This window comes from Protopterus annectens, chromosome 7.part0 (assembly GCF_019279795.1).
Source record: "Protopterus annectens isolate FY-2018-M chromosome 7.part0, PAN1.0, whole genome shotgun sequence".
NCBI lineage: Eukaryota > Metazoa > Chordata > Ceratodontiformes > Protopteridae > Protopterus > Protopterus annectens.
In genome coordinates, this window is record NC_056739.1 from 644,011,732 (window position 1) to 644,029,271 (window position 17,540).

Here is a 17,540-nt window from a genome sequence, read left to right on the forward strand (position 1 = left end):
CTTTACAGTGGCTGAAAGAAGCTATATTGTGGCAACAGAGTCACTTACTCTCCTCTTATATAACTGACTGTAAAGATCACTGTTATTAGGGCCACTGCTTCTGATGGCTTTTACTAAACGTATGTCATCAATACTGGCATTTTGACAGTAACCCAGTTTACTGATAATGCTACTGTATTTTGTGGTGACACCAGTACAAAGGTTCATAAACCTTGAGTCAGACTTGGACAGCCTTTGCCACTGGTTGAACAACAGTAAGCACTTCTTGGATGAGAAAAAGAATCATTTATTTTCAGCAAGCATAACACAAGAGATAACACAACTTGTCAATGTTTAATAAAAGCTGTTTCAGGCTTCATTGATTTATCAAGATAGAAATACCTCTCCTCAGTGAATAACCAAAATCTGTAATTCTAGGAACACAGTGTCAGGCCTCATAACACCTCTGGGTGGGTGTTAATTACATGTTAACACACACCCTGTTGGGCATTATTGCTTACTGTCCTATGTTGTTCCCAGCATTAACCCTTCTCCAGCTTCTCATCCATTGCTCTTCTGTACAGCATTCCCTCACTTTACTTATCCGCTCTCCTCACAGCAGAAGTTAGCTCCATCCTTCTCCAGTCATCTCACACACCTTCGCTCCACTCCCACCCCCAGTTCCTAGACACGCACTCTTATACTGGGAGATCCCCACCCATTTTTATCCACCCCTTAAAGGAGTACTGCTTTCTTCTCTCAATCTCCATCGTCTGCATTTTAAAACCTGTACTACAGTTACTGTACACTAACATTTCCTATAACTATGACGTACATTTACATTCTCCTGTTGATATCAGTTTATTTGCCTTCAACTCTCACACAAAAACTAACAGCAATTATCTTATTGCCACTGCATGTCAGACTACATTCATACCCACACACATACTACCTACTCATACCCAATACCTACACACATTATTACCTAACCATACCCCTTACCTACACACATACTACCTACTTATACCCCATACCTAGACACATACTACCTACTCATATCCCATACATACACACATACTACCTACCCATACCCAGTACCTAGATACAATCTACCTAACAATACCCCATACCTACACACATACTACGTACCCATACCTTCACACATAACCCATACCTGCACAAGTGCTACCTACCCACACCACAAACCTAAACACATATTACCTACCAATACCCCATACATATATACATACTACCTACCCATACCCCATACCTAGACACATACTACCTAGCCATACCCCATACCTAGACACATACTATCTACCCATACCTAGACACATACTACCTACCCATACCGACACACATCCTATCTACCCATACCCCATACCTAGACACAAACTATCTACCCATACCTAGATACATCCTACCTACCCATACCCCAAACGTAAACACATACTACCTACCCATACCCAGTACCTACACACATACTACCTAACCATACCCCATACATATACACATATTACCTACCCCATACATATACACATACTACTTACCCATATCCCATACCCAGACAAATGCTACCTAACCATACCCCATACCTACACACATGCTACTGTCACATATACTACCTATTCATACCCCAAACCTAAACGCATACTACCTACCCATACCCAATACCTAGACACATGCTACCTAATGATACCCCATGCCTACACACATACTACCTCCCCATACCTATATGCATATTATCTTCCCACACCACATACCCACACACATACTACCTACCTAAACCCCATACTCACACACACATACTACCTACCCATAACCCATACACAAACACATACTACCTACCCATACCTAACCACACATACTACCTACCCATACCCCATAACCACACATATACTACCTACCCATACCTACACACACACTATCTACTCATAACTACATACACACTACCTAACCATACCCCATATCCACACAGAAACTACCTACCCATAACCAATACATACATGCATACTACTTACACATACCCTATACTTACACACATACTACATACCCATGCCCACACACATACTACCTACCCATACCTACAGACATACTACCTGACCATATCCCATACATGGACTACCTACCCATATCTACACACACATGATACCTACCCATACCTACACACACACTACCTGCCCATACTGACACACGTTACCTACCCATACCCCATACCCACACACATACTACCTATCTATACCCCATTAAACATTCACGTCACATCACTCCCATGCCAACACGCGACTCACATACATCAAACATATCAGGGTCCCAATACCTCATTATCTGTAATTTTGGTAGAAAACCCCAATTATACCCAAAACTACACATTCCACTACTTGAATTCATTTCTGTTGTCTTTATACTTCTGCTAAGAGACTACACTGAGCCTAGTCCATGATCATTTAACAATAATGCCTCAACTCAGACCAATAAACAGCATCATGTTACCTCCCCTTTAACTCCCACAACATCAAAACAAAGTTGACCAAATCAATGCCTTTTCCATACAACATAATCTTGACATTAAAGCTATTACAGAAACATGGCTGAAGCCTGCCACCCCTAGTGTTCACCACCTCATACCAAGCTATTCATACCTACAGGATTACAGACCAGCCGAAAAACCTGGGGCAGGAGCATTAATTGTCTTCAAAGATGACTTTAACCCCACCATCGTTGCATAAGCTAACAGTAACTCAGAAGCAGAACTTAACTAGATTCTTTTTAAAATTTCTAACAAACCACCAAAAACTCTTTGTTATTGCCACTGCATACCTACTTCCACCAGCCTGACTACCAAAATTCAATACCCTTATCCATCAAATGTATGCAAAGCTCCCACAAACAGAAACCTAATCAGTCTTTGAGACTTCAGCCTTTATTACTTAAGACCAAAAGCCGTTGATATATCAGAACTGCTGGACAGCCTAAGGGTTACAGAAGTCAGCTGTGAAGCCATTAGACCAAACCCTCAATCCAACAGGCACACCTTACTAGATCTTGTAATAACTAATAATCCTAAAATAATATCCAACCTCACCATACATGCACCCTCCTTCAGTGATCACTGTCCCATAACTTTCTCAGCACATTATCTAACTTTAAAATATAAGCTTAAACTTATCACCTTCGGACTCAAAACCATTCAAAATATCACTAATCTTAAAAACCACCTTATCACCCTTCATTGGAGTCAGTTATTTCCCATAAAAGACCTCAGTGAAGCAGCTAACAACCTTACCAACAGCCTAATGCACCTGCAAAGTAAATGATTTCCCCTTTGAACAAAGGCTACTCCAACCTCATAAACATGACCGGGTATCTAATGAACTCACACACCTCCTCAAATTATTAATGAAGCATGTGTAATTAGAAATGCAACCTCTCTAGAGATTCCCAAGGCAAATATAACTCACTGTGCAACCCAGCCAAGTGATCCATCTAGAGACACAAAAACAACCACTAACAAAACAAACAAATTTCACTTTTAGCCAAACCCAAAAAATTTTGGAGAGAAATCAACCTGCTGACTAGTCGAAAAACTCAACACAACTCCACACCACTGAACCCCTCTAATACCACGTGTGTGTGTGTCTGTAGATAGAGAGATATTGATTTTTAAATGCAGATTGTATCTGTTTCATCAGAATGTGTCATTTTGATGTTTTCTACCATCATGCGCACAGATTAGTGAAACCATGGGAATTATATATTCATTTCATTTTCTTCACTGCAAGACACTTCCTTCCTTCCTTCCTTTTTTGCCACATAGCTTTAACCCTTTGTTTTACAGATCATTACAAGGACATTTCACCAGATAACACTGACAATGCTTTTTATTTATTTATTTATGTATTTATTTATTTTTCTTGCAGAACACCTTGCACAGAATATAGCCAAATCACACCTGGAAACATGTCAGTACTTGCGGGAAGAGTTACAACAGATAACCTGGCAAACTTTCCTACAAGAGGAAATTGACAGCTACCAGAATAAGGTATAGGATATGATGTGACAAAAAATGTTAATATATGTGTCATTTGTTAAAATATACTCACAAAGTATTCACTGTGTTTTTTTTTTTCACTTCTTTGCCCACCAATCATGATAGATATATAAAAGGATGAAATTATTATGTTTTCTAAGCATTTAATTGTTTGCAACACAGTGCAGCTGGTATTTAATCAGAAGTATGTACCACCCATCTACTGACTGGAACAGGATTGCCACAGGTATTCAGTCATGGAAATTATCAGTGGGATGATACTAGCTGTTGTTCATTGTGTAACAGGCATTTAAATTAGAATAATACATTTCACTGTAGATGCAGGTAGAAATATCTATGTTTCTTAACCAAATTGGGGAACTGTTTCAAATATTTTTAGTCACAATGCAGGCTACAGATTTTAGATAGACAAATAAATTACAGCGCAAATAGATATGAAATCTGGCACAGAATATGTAATTGGAAATTATCACATTATAAGCAAACCATAGCTCACATCCTACTCTAGTGTTTTGAAAAAATATATCAAAGCAGAAGTTTGACTGACATACAGAGTAGATGTGCTGAGCAAGAACTGTTAGTGTTATTTGCAGCAAGGTGCAGTTTTGTATCTGTAATACACTGCAGTGCATCAGCTTTGGTGCCTATCTAGTCACTGGGAGGATTCATAAGTAGGAGGCCTTCCTACTGTAGAATTATTTCCAAAGCATGTGGAAATAGGATTTGCTGTTGACAGGGACTTACTATAGTGCAGAGGTTCCCATATCTGAGAGGTGTTACAGGAGAAAGCTTACTGTTCTGAAGTGGAATTAGTTCTGTATAGACTGAGGTGCATACAGAGTTAGTTATTACTGCTGGATTTTGAACATCTTCTTTACATCTTATGTTGTAGCTTGTGATGTGGGATAGGGGTAAAGACAGCCATTTACTATTGCAATCTGACATAGTTTTGGTGAGGAGTTAATACTGTGAATCACAGGGTAAGGCAGTTGCCCTTCAAAGATTCAATAAGAAGGAGTAACCCAGTGTCCAGCTGAGACATGACATGAGTGTACCATTACTTATGGCCACTATGGTCTCAGGAGTAAGAACAATTTGGAAAATGTATGATATGCTTCGGGTATATATATATTATATATATTACACATTGCTTTAAAGATAAGTTGAAAATTAAATGAGATTCAAGATAATTTATTTAAACTAATGATGTATATTAAGATACCATCTAAGAAGTAAATTTAAAAAAAAATACAGTTTAGTTCTTCACGTCAGAATGGATCTCAAAAATCATTGCTTTATTCATTTTTTTCTGTTGTTTACCTTCAGATATTGTTGACTGAATTCACCATACCCACAGTATGTCATAATAAGCAGGGGAGTAACAGCCAAGTAGGGTAGTTGGCTGAGAGTTGAAACACATGGATGACATGAAATTCTGAATAAATGTATGCAGTAAAGGATAGATCAACCCAGATTAGCATGTATGTGAAAAGGCATAGAAAAGCAAGGCTTCTATGACAGCCACCTGTGGAGTACACAGTGAAATGTCACTAGTGATACAGATACAAGGTACAGGGTTTGATTCTGACTTCTGTTTTTTAGTCAGTCTGTAGACTGCAATGTCCCTAGGTAAATACTAGGCTGTATGGGAATGCTTGGCCTTACTCCTGAAAAATCTAAGTAATTTAAAAATGTCTTTGGCTGGTCTGTCTCCATGAACACCAACTAATAATTTATGATCACTAGAGCTGGCAGCAGTGACCCTTTCTTTATCATTGTTGTTCAGAGCCTGAACAGCAATATTCCCTGTCAGTGTATTGTGATGTTCAAGGTATGATAGAGAGACTGTGCAGCTTAGCTGATGAGAGGTATGACAGAGAGACTGTGCGGCATAGCTGGTGAGAGGTATGATGTAGAGACTTTGTGACATGGCCATATCCCTTAAACTCTTAGCCCACAAAATATGAACAAATCCAAAAGTAATGGAGAGACAAAGGCCCAAAAATCAGGACAGATTTTAAATATTAAATTTAGAAACTTAGAAAGTTCATAGAACTAGTAAATTTTGCATTACTATGCATTTTTTAAGGATTGAAGTCTGAAACAAATGTCTGTCATTACTTAAATGACTTCTATCCTCAATGTTTGCCAGAAAACTACAAATTTTGAGAAACAGGTCAAAAATATGAGGTAAGAATCTGAACAGTTGAGAGGTGTGGACATAGCTAGGGAGAGGTATGACATAGATACTATGCGACATAGCTCAGAGAGGTATAACATAGACATTATGTGACATAGCTGAGAGAGGTATGACACAGATCTACCTTTCACAAAACCAAATTGAGTGGGATCTAGAGTTTGGAGATTCCCTATATCCTTGTTAATTAGGTCCATGATAATGCGCTCCATAGCCTTACATATAAGACTCTTCAGGCTAATGGGGCGGTAATTCCCAGAGTCTGTAGTCACTTTATGGAGAGGGATGTCTGTAGCAGTGCGCCATTCAGTAGGGACAAAGCCTGAGGTGAAGCTGTGATTGAACAGGGAAGACAGATGTGGTGCCAGTTCACTTTGTAGTTCATGTAGAACACATCCAGGGATATTGTCGGGTCCCATGGGAGCTGTATTCTTGGCCTCGGACAATGCAGCTTTAACCTATGCTGCAGTAATGCTGGGTGCCTGGTATTCTTCCAGTATTGTGATTGGTCCTTGGGGGGGGGGGTAAAGTTGGCACTGAAACTGTTGGTCAGTATGTGGGCAATATCTGTTCACTCAGTATAGGAGGAACCATTATGCAGTAAGTCAGAGCAAACCTGGGTATTACCATGGATATTCTTGATATAACTATAGAAAGCTTTATGGTTGTTTTTAGTGTCTGCCACAATTTTGCCTTCATAGCTGGCTTTGGAGGTTTTGATAAGGGATCTCAACTTTTTGTTGAGACTAATGGAGTTTTTCCAGTCTTGGGACTTCACCATTTTCTGCAACAGTTTCTTCCTTCTATTGTAGAGTTTATTAATGGCAGGGGACCACCAGATTAGCTTCCTTTTTTTGGAGGAGAGCATCTTGGTTATTTTGGGTATGGCTAGTTCCATGCATTTATGTACGTGTTCGCACAGTGCATCGGTGTATGATTTGGCAGTCATGCATCTATTTTCCATTGACATGGGTGCTGTGAAGTTAGCCACCTCTGTTTTTAGGAGCCCAAAGTCAGCTTTGGAGCAGTTTTTCATTGTGGTTACATTTGCGGGAGTTATGGGTGAGATGTGTATTTCCATGGTGATTAGTTTGCGGTTGGATCTTAGCAGAGAGGAATTGACTGTTAGTGTAGAGCAACAGTTGCCCATGTTAGTAATAACCAGGTCAAGGATGTTGCTTCCTATAGTGGAGCTAAGAATGAGCTTGTCTAAGTCATTGGAATTGATGAATTCCAGGAAGTGCTGGGCCAGTGTATTGGTGCATGAGTAGTTTTCCCAGTTGATGGAGGGGTAGTTGAAGTCACCTAGTATGAGAGTGTTGGGTTGGACCCTAATAGCTGCTTAGGAACGTGGAGTGAGAGTCTTGGGACATGGTTGGGGACCTATAGCAGGCTAAGACCTGAATCGCCATCTTACCCACTGTTAGTTGTACCTGAAGTATCTCAGATGCATTATGCTGGGCTACTAGTTTGGAGGTGTGCATATCTTTTATGAATATGGAGACACCACTGCCTTTGGAGCTTCGGTTCACATTCTGGGGCCAAAAGTTGTGGAATGAGTTATAGCCTGGTAGTGCAGGGGTGCTTTCTGCTGCTTTAAACCAGATCTCCATTACAGCACAAATGTCAATGTTTTCCATTTTGAGGAGTGCTTCGAGCAAGTGCATCTTGACATTTAGACTTCCAGCGCTGAGCAGCATGACCTTCAGATTGCATTTATTTATAGCTGTTACGGTGGTAATTTGGTCTTTGGAACATCGCCTAAAAAATGCACTATAGTGTGCAAGAGCCTTAGCCAGTATCCGGAAACCCAGGGGTGACAGATGCAGGTCATCTCTGGTAAAGCATCGAGGTCTGTCAATCATGTCATCCCAAGTAGACAGATACTGGATCCCTGTCAAAGGAAAAAACTTCAAAGACCAATTCACATTAGGTTCAAGCAAGGCACCCTTTATTACTTGCAGCAAGGAGACAAAGTATGTAGAAACAATGTTTGTCTGAATTACTGGTGATTAGTATGTTATTCTTATACAGTTCTCTTCCTGTCACACAGAAAATGTTACTTTTCTATTGCTGACGTAGTTAGACACAGCTTTCTGTATGTTCTACAGAAAATGTTCTAGACTTATTGCTGACTAGGTTAGATTATTTGCTAGCTTGCAAAACATTTTGAGAAAAACAACCTGGCCTTGGGCTTATTTTAGCCCATTTTAACTTTTCAATTCTTCAATTGTACTTTTCTAATACATGTGTTACATTTTGTCTAGATTCAAGGTACATTTCTAGCTTTGGTACAAGTAATGCTGACTATAGTTTATACTTTCAAGCATCTGTTGTTTTCTTTATCAAAGCTTCTTGCAGCTGCATACTTTCTCATAGCATAAGCAGAAATGAATATCTCTTTGTTAAGTTTCATGACATTAGCAGAAATGAAATGTCTCTTGTTATTTTCATGACATTAGCAGAAATGAAATGCTTCTTGTTAAGTTTTTAATAGCTGTGCAGATTCATGCAATGTGAACAGAATAAATGTATTAACCCTTTTAAACCTCAAATGCACTAAGCATATATATTACTATTATATATTTTTCTAACAATCCCCTTAGAATGACACCAGAAACTTAGCCAATTCTTGAAGTCAATCATTTTCAGCTTGTACTGCAGTATCATTCTGTGCAATGGTAGGATGCTGCTCAAGGCTAGGATCATACCTGCTTGGGCCACATAATCCAAGAGCTCTTCCATGTCTCTTTTCATGTAGTCCAGGGAGGTGCATCTCAGGTCATTTACACCCACATGGACAGTGACAGAGTCATACTTGTACTTGTTGTGGAGTGATCTGAGTGCTTGTGTTATGTGTCGAATTCTGGCACCTGATAGACAGCTGACTGTTACCTTCTCCTTATTCAACCTAGTGAGTGGGACATCAGTGTGCCTCACTATTGAGTCACCTATGATTACTGTATTGGGCAAGCTGTTTTGCCTTAGGGGCTTAGGTTGAGGGGCACACTGTGTAGGTGAGCTATGTGTCTTGTGGTTTGTGCTGTGTTGTGGTGGTTGAGTGTGTTTCTGCCTTAGAGGTCTCTGCTGTTTGGGTAAATTTCTATTGAGAGCCTCTGTGAAGGTGGGTGCGTAGTTTGTGTTTCTATGTGAGAGCTGTGATGGTTGGTGTTCTGGAGGGCTTTGTGTTGCATGTGGTGTGGTGCAGGTGTTGACCTTCTCCTCTTGACCAGCTAGTCCGGTCTTTGCATGAGAGTGCATGGCTTCCAGTTTTGATATATAAGTGCATTTCTCACAAGTCTGAGTGTTGGGAGGTAAGAGGAGAGGGTTGTCTGTGTACGTGAGGCAGTTGCTGCACTGCCTCATAGTGCCCAAATTCACCAGGTTAATAGGAGAAAGCACAGGGAACTGACCTTTAGATATACCAGGAGGATTAGTCATTATTATTAAGTACTGGACCTGTTTCTTTATATAGTCCTTTTACAGGAAAAATGTCACTCAAGATGTCTGAGTCTGTACAAGAGCACTACCAAGGACTTGAGGGGAAATTAATATGTAGACCCTGAAAATTTAAGGATGAAGTATTTAGGCAGATATTCTGAAGTTAGAAAGAAATCAAGCAGTACTTACTGAAAAATAAAGAATTAGCTTGTCAAGAATGATGAAAAGAGGGGAGTCATATGAATGGCTACTGCCTGGCTACTACTAATACTGGTCTCAGCACAGATTCACTCTCTTGGGATACACTACTCCTTTGCTTCTTCTCTCACCAGAAGCAAAATGTTAGCACCAATCCCAAGAAGAGAAGCAGGCCACATCCTGTTTGGTGATCCACAGTTTTTTCTGGTATATACTGTTGGTGACCCAGTTTAAGAATAAGCCTGCTTCATCAAAAAGTTTGTCAGGGAAGGATATGATTGAGCAAAATCATAACCTGAACTTCTTAGAAGGATGGAGATTAATTTGTCCCTGTCTGTGTGATCTCTGAAAGAGAGTACAAGCCTTGTAGGAATAGGTTCATAGGTTCATAGGTGTGTACTAGGCAAATGGCCCAGGAGCCTTTACAAGCCTAGCGCATAGGATTACCCTGGCATCATGCCACCCGACCTTAATTCCCAGTGCCTCTGTCAAGTAGAGCCACTGGAGTGATCCCCAGGATGAATTTTCTATTTCTCATCCACTCATCATGATTTCTCATGAAGAGCGCCAGTGAGGTGCTCTTTTTGACACATATGGGAAGTCTGTTCCATAGCATGGGCAGTCTCTGGGTTATGGATCTGTCCCTCCAGTACGTTCTGTTAATTGTGGTAATGTGGTTGAGGTCTCTTGAGTGTGTGGTGTGGAGGGATTGGGATTTCTTTAAATGTAGCATTTCTAACAGAGCTGGGTCAGACATGGCTTTGTAAGTCAAGCAGAGATCGCCTCTACGTAGGCGATATGAGACACAGAATAGTTGGAGTTTTTTGAGTCTATCCATATAGGACAAGTCTTTAAGGCCTAGAATCCTCTGTGGGAGGTACCTTTGTGGCCTCTCCAGTTGTTGCAGGTGTCTAGTGAGGTACATGCCAAATGGGGCATTGTACTTGATGATTGTCCTAATGAGGAAAGAGTAGAGGGAGACAATGACTTCTTTCTTTCTGGATGTAAAACCCTTAGTAATGAGATGTGCCACATAGAAGGACTTTCTGACCACAATGGCAATGTGGTGGTCAAAAGAGAGGTTGCTGTCAACCTGTGTTCCCAGGTCACTTATAATGCCTTCTGTGTTCAGTGGACTACCATCGATGTGGTAATTCATGTGAACTGGGTTTTTCCCTAAGGGGATGACTACACATTTTTTGGCATTGAGCTTAAGGCCATGGTTCTGACACCAGTTGTTTGTCTCAGTGAGGCCTTTCTGTAGGATGTCAACATCACTTGGGGAGTTAATAATAGCTCCCAACTTGCAATCATCTGTGAACTTTGTCGGCCAGATTCCCTTCATTTTCGTCTGGACTTCAGGGAAGTATATACCAAACAGGAGAGGATCCAGGACTCAACCCTGTGGAACTCCACTCATGACTGGTTGGCAGTCTGACTTGGAGTCAGGTACTTTCACACTGTGGGTTCTATCTGTTAGCCAGTTTGCAACGCACCTAGTCATATAGGGGTTGATGCCTAGCTTACTGAGTTTGTATGATTCCTGAGTGGGGATTTAATGAAGGATCTCAACTTTTTGTTGAGGCTGATAAGGGAGTTTTTCCAGTCTTGGGACTTCACCTTATTCTGCAACAGTTTCCTCCTTCTGTTGTAGAGTTTATTTATGGCAGGGGACCACCAGATTGGCTTTCTATTTTTAGAGGAGAGTGTCTTGGTTCTGTTGGGTATAGCGAGATCCATGCATTTGTGTATGTGTTCGTAAAGTGCACTGGTGTATGATTCAGCAGTCATGCAACTATTCTCCATTTGCATGCATGCCGTGAAGTTAGCCAACTTAGGAGCCCAAAGTTAGCTTTGGAGAAGTTTTTCATGATGGTTACCTTTGCGGGGGGGGGTGGATTTTCAAGGTGATTAGTTTGTGGTTGGATCTAACCAGGAAGGAGTTGACTATTGCTGTAGAGCAATGGTCACCCATGTTAGTAATGACCAGGTCAAGGATGTTGCTACCTCTAGTGGGGATAAGAATGAGCTGGTCCAAGACATTGGAATGAATGAATTGCAGGAAACGTTAGGCAAGTGTATTGGTACAGGAGTAGTTTTCCCAGTTAATGGAGGGGTAGTTGAAGTCGCCCAGTGTGAGAGTGTTAGGTTGGACCCTAATATTCTCCAGGGTCCTTAGGAATGTGGAGTGTGAGTCTTGGGACATGGTTAGGGACCTATAGCAGGTTATGACCTGAATCTCTGTCTTACCCAGTGTTAACTGCACCTGAAGTAGCTCTGATGCGTTATGTTGGGCTACCAGTCTGGAAGTGTGCTCATCCTTTATGAATATGGAAACACCACCTCCTTTGGAACTTCGGTCCAAGTTCTGGGGCCGAAAGGTGTGGAATGAGTTATAGCCTGGTAGTGCAGGGGTGCTTTCTGCTGCCTTGAACCAGGTCTCTGTTACAACACAAATGTTGATGTTATCCATTTTAAGCAGTGCTTCGAGCTAGTACATTTTGAAATTTAGACTTCTACCATTGAACAGCATGACCCTCAGACTGCATTTGTTTGTAGATGTTACAGTGGTAATTTGGTCTTTTGAACACTGCCTAAAAAGGCACTATAGGGGTGGCAAGAGCCTTGGCCAGTATCCGGAAACCCAGGGATGGACAGATGCAGGCCATCTCTGCCAAAGCATCGAGGTCTGTCAGTCATGTTATCCCAGGCAGACAGATAATGGATCCCCTTAGAATGACACCAGAAACTTAACCAAGTGTTGAAATCAATAATTTTCTGCTTTTATTGTGGTATCATTCTAGGTGATGGTAGGATGCTGCTCATGGCTAGGGTCATACCCGCCTGGGCTACGTAATCTGAGAGCTCCTCCATGTCTCTTTTCATGAAGTCCAGGGAGGTACATCCCAGGTCATTCACACCCACATGTACAATGACAGAGTCATATTTGTACGTGTTGTTGAGGGACCTGAGTGCATGCGTTACGTGGCATATCCTGGCACAATACCACAACTTTGTAAATATTGACCTTTATAGAGAGCCTTTGCACATCATACTGTAGAGCACATTGTGCATGCTGAAATCACTGCACACTGTGTCACACTGTAGTGCAGTAAATGTATGTTGACATTTTGAGGGCCTTTGTACATCATACTGTAGAGCCCTTGGTGCATGTTGACATCACTGCACACTGTGTCACACTATAGTGCACAAAGTGTATGCTGACATCATTGAGAACTTTTGTGCATCATATTGTGGAGCACTTGGTGCATGCTGGCATCAGTGCAGACTGTGTCACACTATAGTGCACTAAATGTATGTTGACATCTTGAGAACCTTTGTAAATCATAATTTAGAGCACTTGGTATATGCTGACATCACTGCACACTGTGTCACCCTGTAGCACACATAATGTATACTGACATCATTACATGATTTGCTTCTTGTTTTGTATGCAACAGGTGCACAATAAGCTTTTGGCCAGAAAGAGGAACGCCTATAATGTTTTCCATATTTTCTCTTCTTTAGAAAGGTCATCTCTTGGAAAGATGTTTTTATCCCTCTCACTGAATATGACTTCCCTTTTCTTATCACTTTCTCCTTTTGTACTGCTTCATGACTGTGGGTGCTTTTAAACAGTATATGCAGATTCATACTGCTTGTTCCCTGTCAGACACATCACTGTCTCCAGCTTTGTGACATAAACATATGTGATGTACAGAACTAATGAGTTCTTCTTTAATTTGCATTCTGTTGCATTATAGTGGCTGCCCTTTTATGGTGTTCACCCTTTCTATTATATAAGCACACATCCTCATACACCCACCACTTCTCTTACCTCCCTTTTAATCCCTTTCTGCAGTTTCACCTGTAAGAGTAAGGCTTGTTCGATCCTTGGCACCAAATTTTGGAATGAAGTCCCATAAGCCATTAGACCCCACCAAAGCTTTTCTTTCTTTTCTGCTAATGTAAAAGCCCTTCTGAGCAAATCTTTACACTGTATTTACCTTGTCATTGTCACCTTAATGATACTTAAGCTGCAGGACTAAGTGAAATCAGTGTCATATGATGTTATGTTCCACAAGAATCGTAGTCTATTTCATTCTATTGTTTTGTTTAGATTTGCTGTACTTTCATTTCTGGTTTGTATTTTATTATGAGCATTTCCTGGTCATGATTGAAAACTGTTTTTCATAGTCTACCTGTCGAGTTAGATGAATAAAGAAACAGCTCGCCTTCCTGAGCAGTGTTGTTGTTTAGTGCAGCTTGCATATAGCTGTGTAAACAAATGAAGACTAGATAGAACACTTTTTTCCCCTTATAAATATCTCCAAGCTTTTTCTGAGTACTGTACGGATTATAAAGTCAGGGGAAAGTGAAATATAGTGCAGCACAAATACAAGAAAGAATTGCTATTCCCATAGCTTAATTAAGAAAGACTCAAGTTTTAGTTAAGAGGGGAGGACAACTCTTGAAGTGAGGCCAAATATTTTTCACTTTCCTTCTAGTTCAAAAAGTGAGGATATTTCAGTTTTATATTTAGAGAGAAATCCTTGATTCTATTTTAAAAGCATTGATTTGTTGCAGCTTGAGAGCATATGTATTGTCAGTGCAAATGTGGTGTGTGATCCTTGAGGATTTTTTGTGATCTGTAATCTTTAGGTGCTGAATGTTGTTATAGCTTTCCTATCTTGCATTGCTATGGTCATTTAGTTATTCCATTGATGGCACTTTACAAATGAAAGTAAAATAAAAGCAAAAGCTTACAACTACAGAGGTGCTTTTTATGTTTCTTTCCATAGCCAATTAAACATTGATAAACGTAGTGCGGGTGGAGGCTGACTATACATACTCTGTGATTGTCCTTCCAAACCATTTACCTTAAAAATGCTTTTGCATACTTTTCTGTGAATTAAGTGCTAGTTACAAAGTTCAAACAAAGCAGAGATCCTCATCTGTTTCTAATCAGTTTAGATCTTGGTAGCATAATGTTCCTTGGTGGCTGTTTAAAAAGCATTTTAATCCATTTTCTGAGTAGAAAGTCTGAATACATAGCACTGTATTATTTGGAAATCTGAATAAAGATTTAAAAAAGTAATTCAACGTGATCATCCATGCACTTTTTAAATATACTATGTAAAGTACAACATTTTCCAGTTACAATAAGCAGTTGTAAAACAATCTTTCAATATTCCATTCAAAATCAGAGCAACAATTAAAAAGGAGAGCAAAAAGAAAAAAAAAGTAAGGCAAAAAAAGGGTTAGAAAGTTTAGTAAGTCACACTCAAGCTTAAGCTGCAGTAATGCCAAACTAAAAGTAGTCAACAAAGACTGTGATGTTAAGTAAAGTAGAGGTGCTGTAGTTGTGTATATAATGAGCAGTAATGATAGTGTTAAGTGTGCATGTATCCCATAATGCATTGCATTGCATATTGATCCTACTGGAAGTATGTTCATGATGACTGAAATATTAACATATCCCACCTCCACCCCCAGCACAAAAGACCACAGTGAAAAACTTCTCAAAAGCAGACTTCACTCTTCTTAAGACTGAGATGGTATCCTTTAAGCCCACTGTGCCAGTGGATGCCACATCCCACAATGCCGAATCCTTCACAAATGCTTTCTATGGACATCTCCAAGAATGCATGGATCATGCAATCCCAAACAAATCCAAGTCCCTCTCCACCAAAGGTAAGCGTCCTGTCTGGTGGACCTCAGCCAACAACAAATTGTATAACAAAAGAAGGAAGCTACTGCACGTCAGAGCAAAATCCCATGAAGGGAAGACATCTCTGATCAACATTAGCAAAAAACTACGTTCTCTCATAAAAACATCCAAGGCCAACTTTGAGAGAAAAATTGCTAAGGACACTAAAGATAACCACAAAGCCTTCTTCAGTTATGTTAGAAACCTGGGCGGAAACCCTCAGATATGCTCAGAGTTGGTTCACAACAATAAAACATACACTGAACCCACAGATATTGCCAACATTCTGGCTGACAGGTTCAGTGCAAATTTCTCCCCTCCTTCACCCCCAAAAGAAGAAATACTTATCCCAGCTGAATGTAATCTCCCTGTCATCTCAGATGTCCAAGTGAGAACCACCCTAAACAAAGCAAAAAACACAGCATCAATGGGACCTGATGGTATCCCGGGTTGCGTGTTACGTGAACTCCAAGAGGAGCTAAACCCACACATAAAAATGCTATTTAACCTTAGCCTTACTTCGGGATATGTACCTGAACACTGGCGTACAGCAACAGTGGTCCCACTCCACAAGGGGGGTGCCTCTACAGACCCTGGAAACTACCGCCCCATGAACTTAACCAGCCTGGTCTGCAAAGCTATGGAAAGAATCATTATGGAACTCATAAACAGAGACATAGGGGACCTACAGACACTTGACCCCACCCAGTTCGGCTTTGTAAAGGGCAGATCCTGCCTTTTAAACCTGGTTGACTTTTTCGAAACAGTCACTAGAGCCATTGACGAGGGCAAAGCAGTCCATACAGCATACCTGGACTTGGCTAAGGCCTTCGACACAATACCCCACTCAGGCATCATAGATAAGCTCAACAGCTTAAATATAAACCCTTATGTCACTAGATGGGTTGCAAACTGGCTAAAGGACAGAACCCATAAAGTTAAAATCGCTGGAGCAATGTCAGACTCAAAGCCAGTCACAAGTGGTGTCCCACAGGGATCTGTCCTGGGACCCCTCTTGTTCGGCATTTATTTCTCAGATGTTAAAGCAAACATGGGAGGGCTGTGGCTGACAAAGTTCGCAGATGACTGCAAACTGAGCGCCATAGTCGATACACCAGCAGACACACACATCCTACAAAAAGGCCTCACAAAAACAGACAACTGGTGCCGGAGTCACGGCCTTAAACTAAATGCCAAAAAATGTATAGTCATCCCCTTTGGGAAAAACAAAGTACCCACAAATTATCACATAGACAACAACCCACTGAGTACTGAAAAAGTAATCAGAGACCTAGGGACCCAAGTCAACAGTGACCTCTCATTTGATACCCACGTTGCCAAAGTGGTTAGAAAAACATTCTACCTTGCACACCTCATCATGAAGGGATTCACATCCAGATCCAAGGATGTCATTGTACCCCTATATTCCTCCCTCATCAGACCCATGATTGAGTACAATGCCCCATTTGGTATGTACCTCACCCGGCATTTGCAACAGCTGGAGAGACCACAAAAGTACCTCACCAAGAGGATCAAGGGGCTCCAACATATGTCTTATTCTGCCAGACTAAAGAAACTTCAGCTCTATTCAGTATCATACCGCCTGCTCAGAGGTGATCTCTGCCTGACGTACAAGGCCATGTCCAATCAGGATCTGATGGACATGCTCCACCTCAAAAAATCCAAGTCTATCAGGACCACGAGAGCTAAAGACTTAAACCTCAGCACAAGTATGAATAGGACATGCTGGAGGGATAGATTCATAACCCAGAGGCTTCCCATGCTTTGGAACAAGATCCCAGTTCATATTAGGCAGAGCCCCTCACTGACTCTCTTCAAGAGAAATCTTGATGAGTGGATGGGAGATCGTAAGTTTACCCCAGGGGTCACATCTGCGTCACTGCTAGACAGGGGCACAGTAAACTAATTCTATTATATAAGGGGACCTTCATTGTGTCACTACT

At 40.8% G+C, this 17,540-nt stretch overlaps 1 protein-coding gene across 2 annotated transcripts in view; it reads left to right on the plus strand.

The window, feature by feature from the left end:
- LOC122806629 (nuclear receptor ROR-alpha A) overlaps positions 1-17,540 on the plus strand; it is a 1,380,884-nt gene that overhangs the window by 1,163,241 nt on the left and 200,103 nt on the right. For both annotated transcript variants that reach the window (XM_044077211.1, XM_044077212.1), the window contains one exon: positions 3,900-4,021. In XM_044077211.1, coding sequence (XP_043933146.1) covers positions 3,900-4,021 — 122 coding nt within the window. The remainder of the gene's footprint in view (positions 1-3,899; positions 4,022-17,540) is intronic.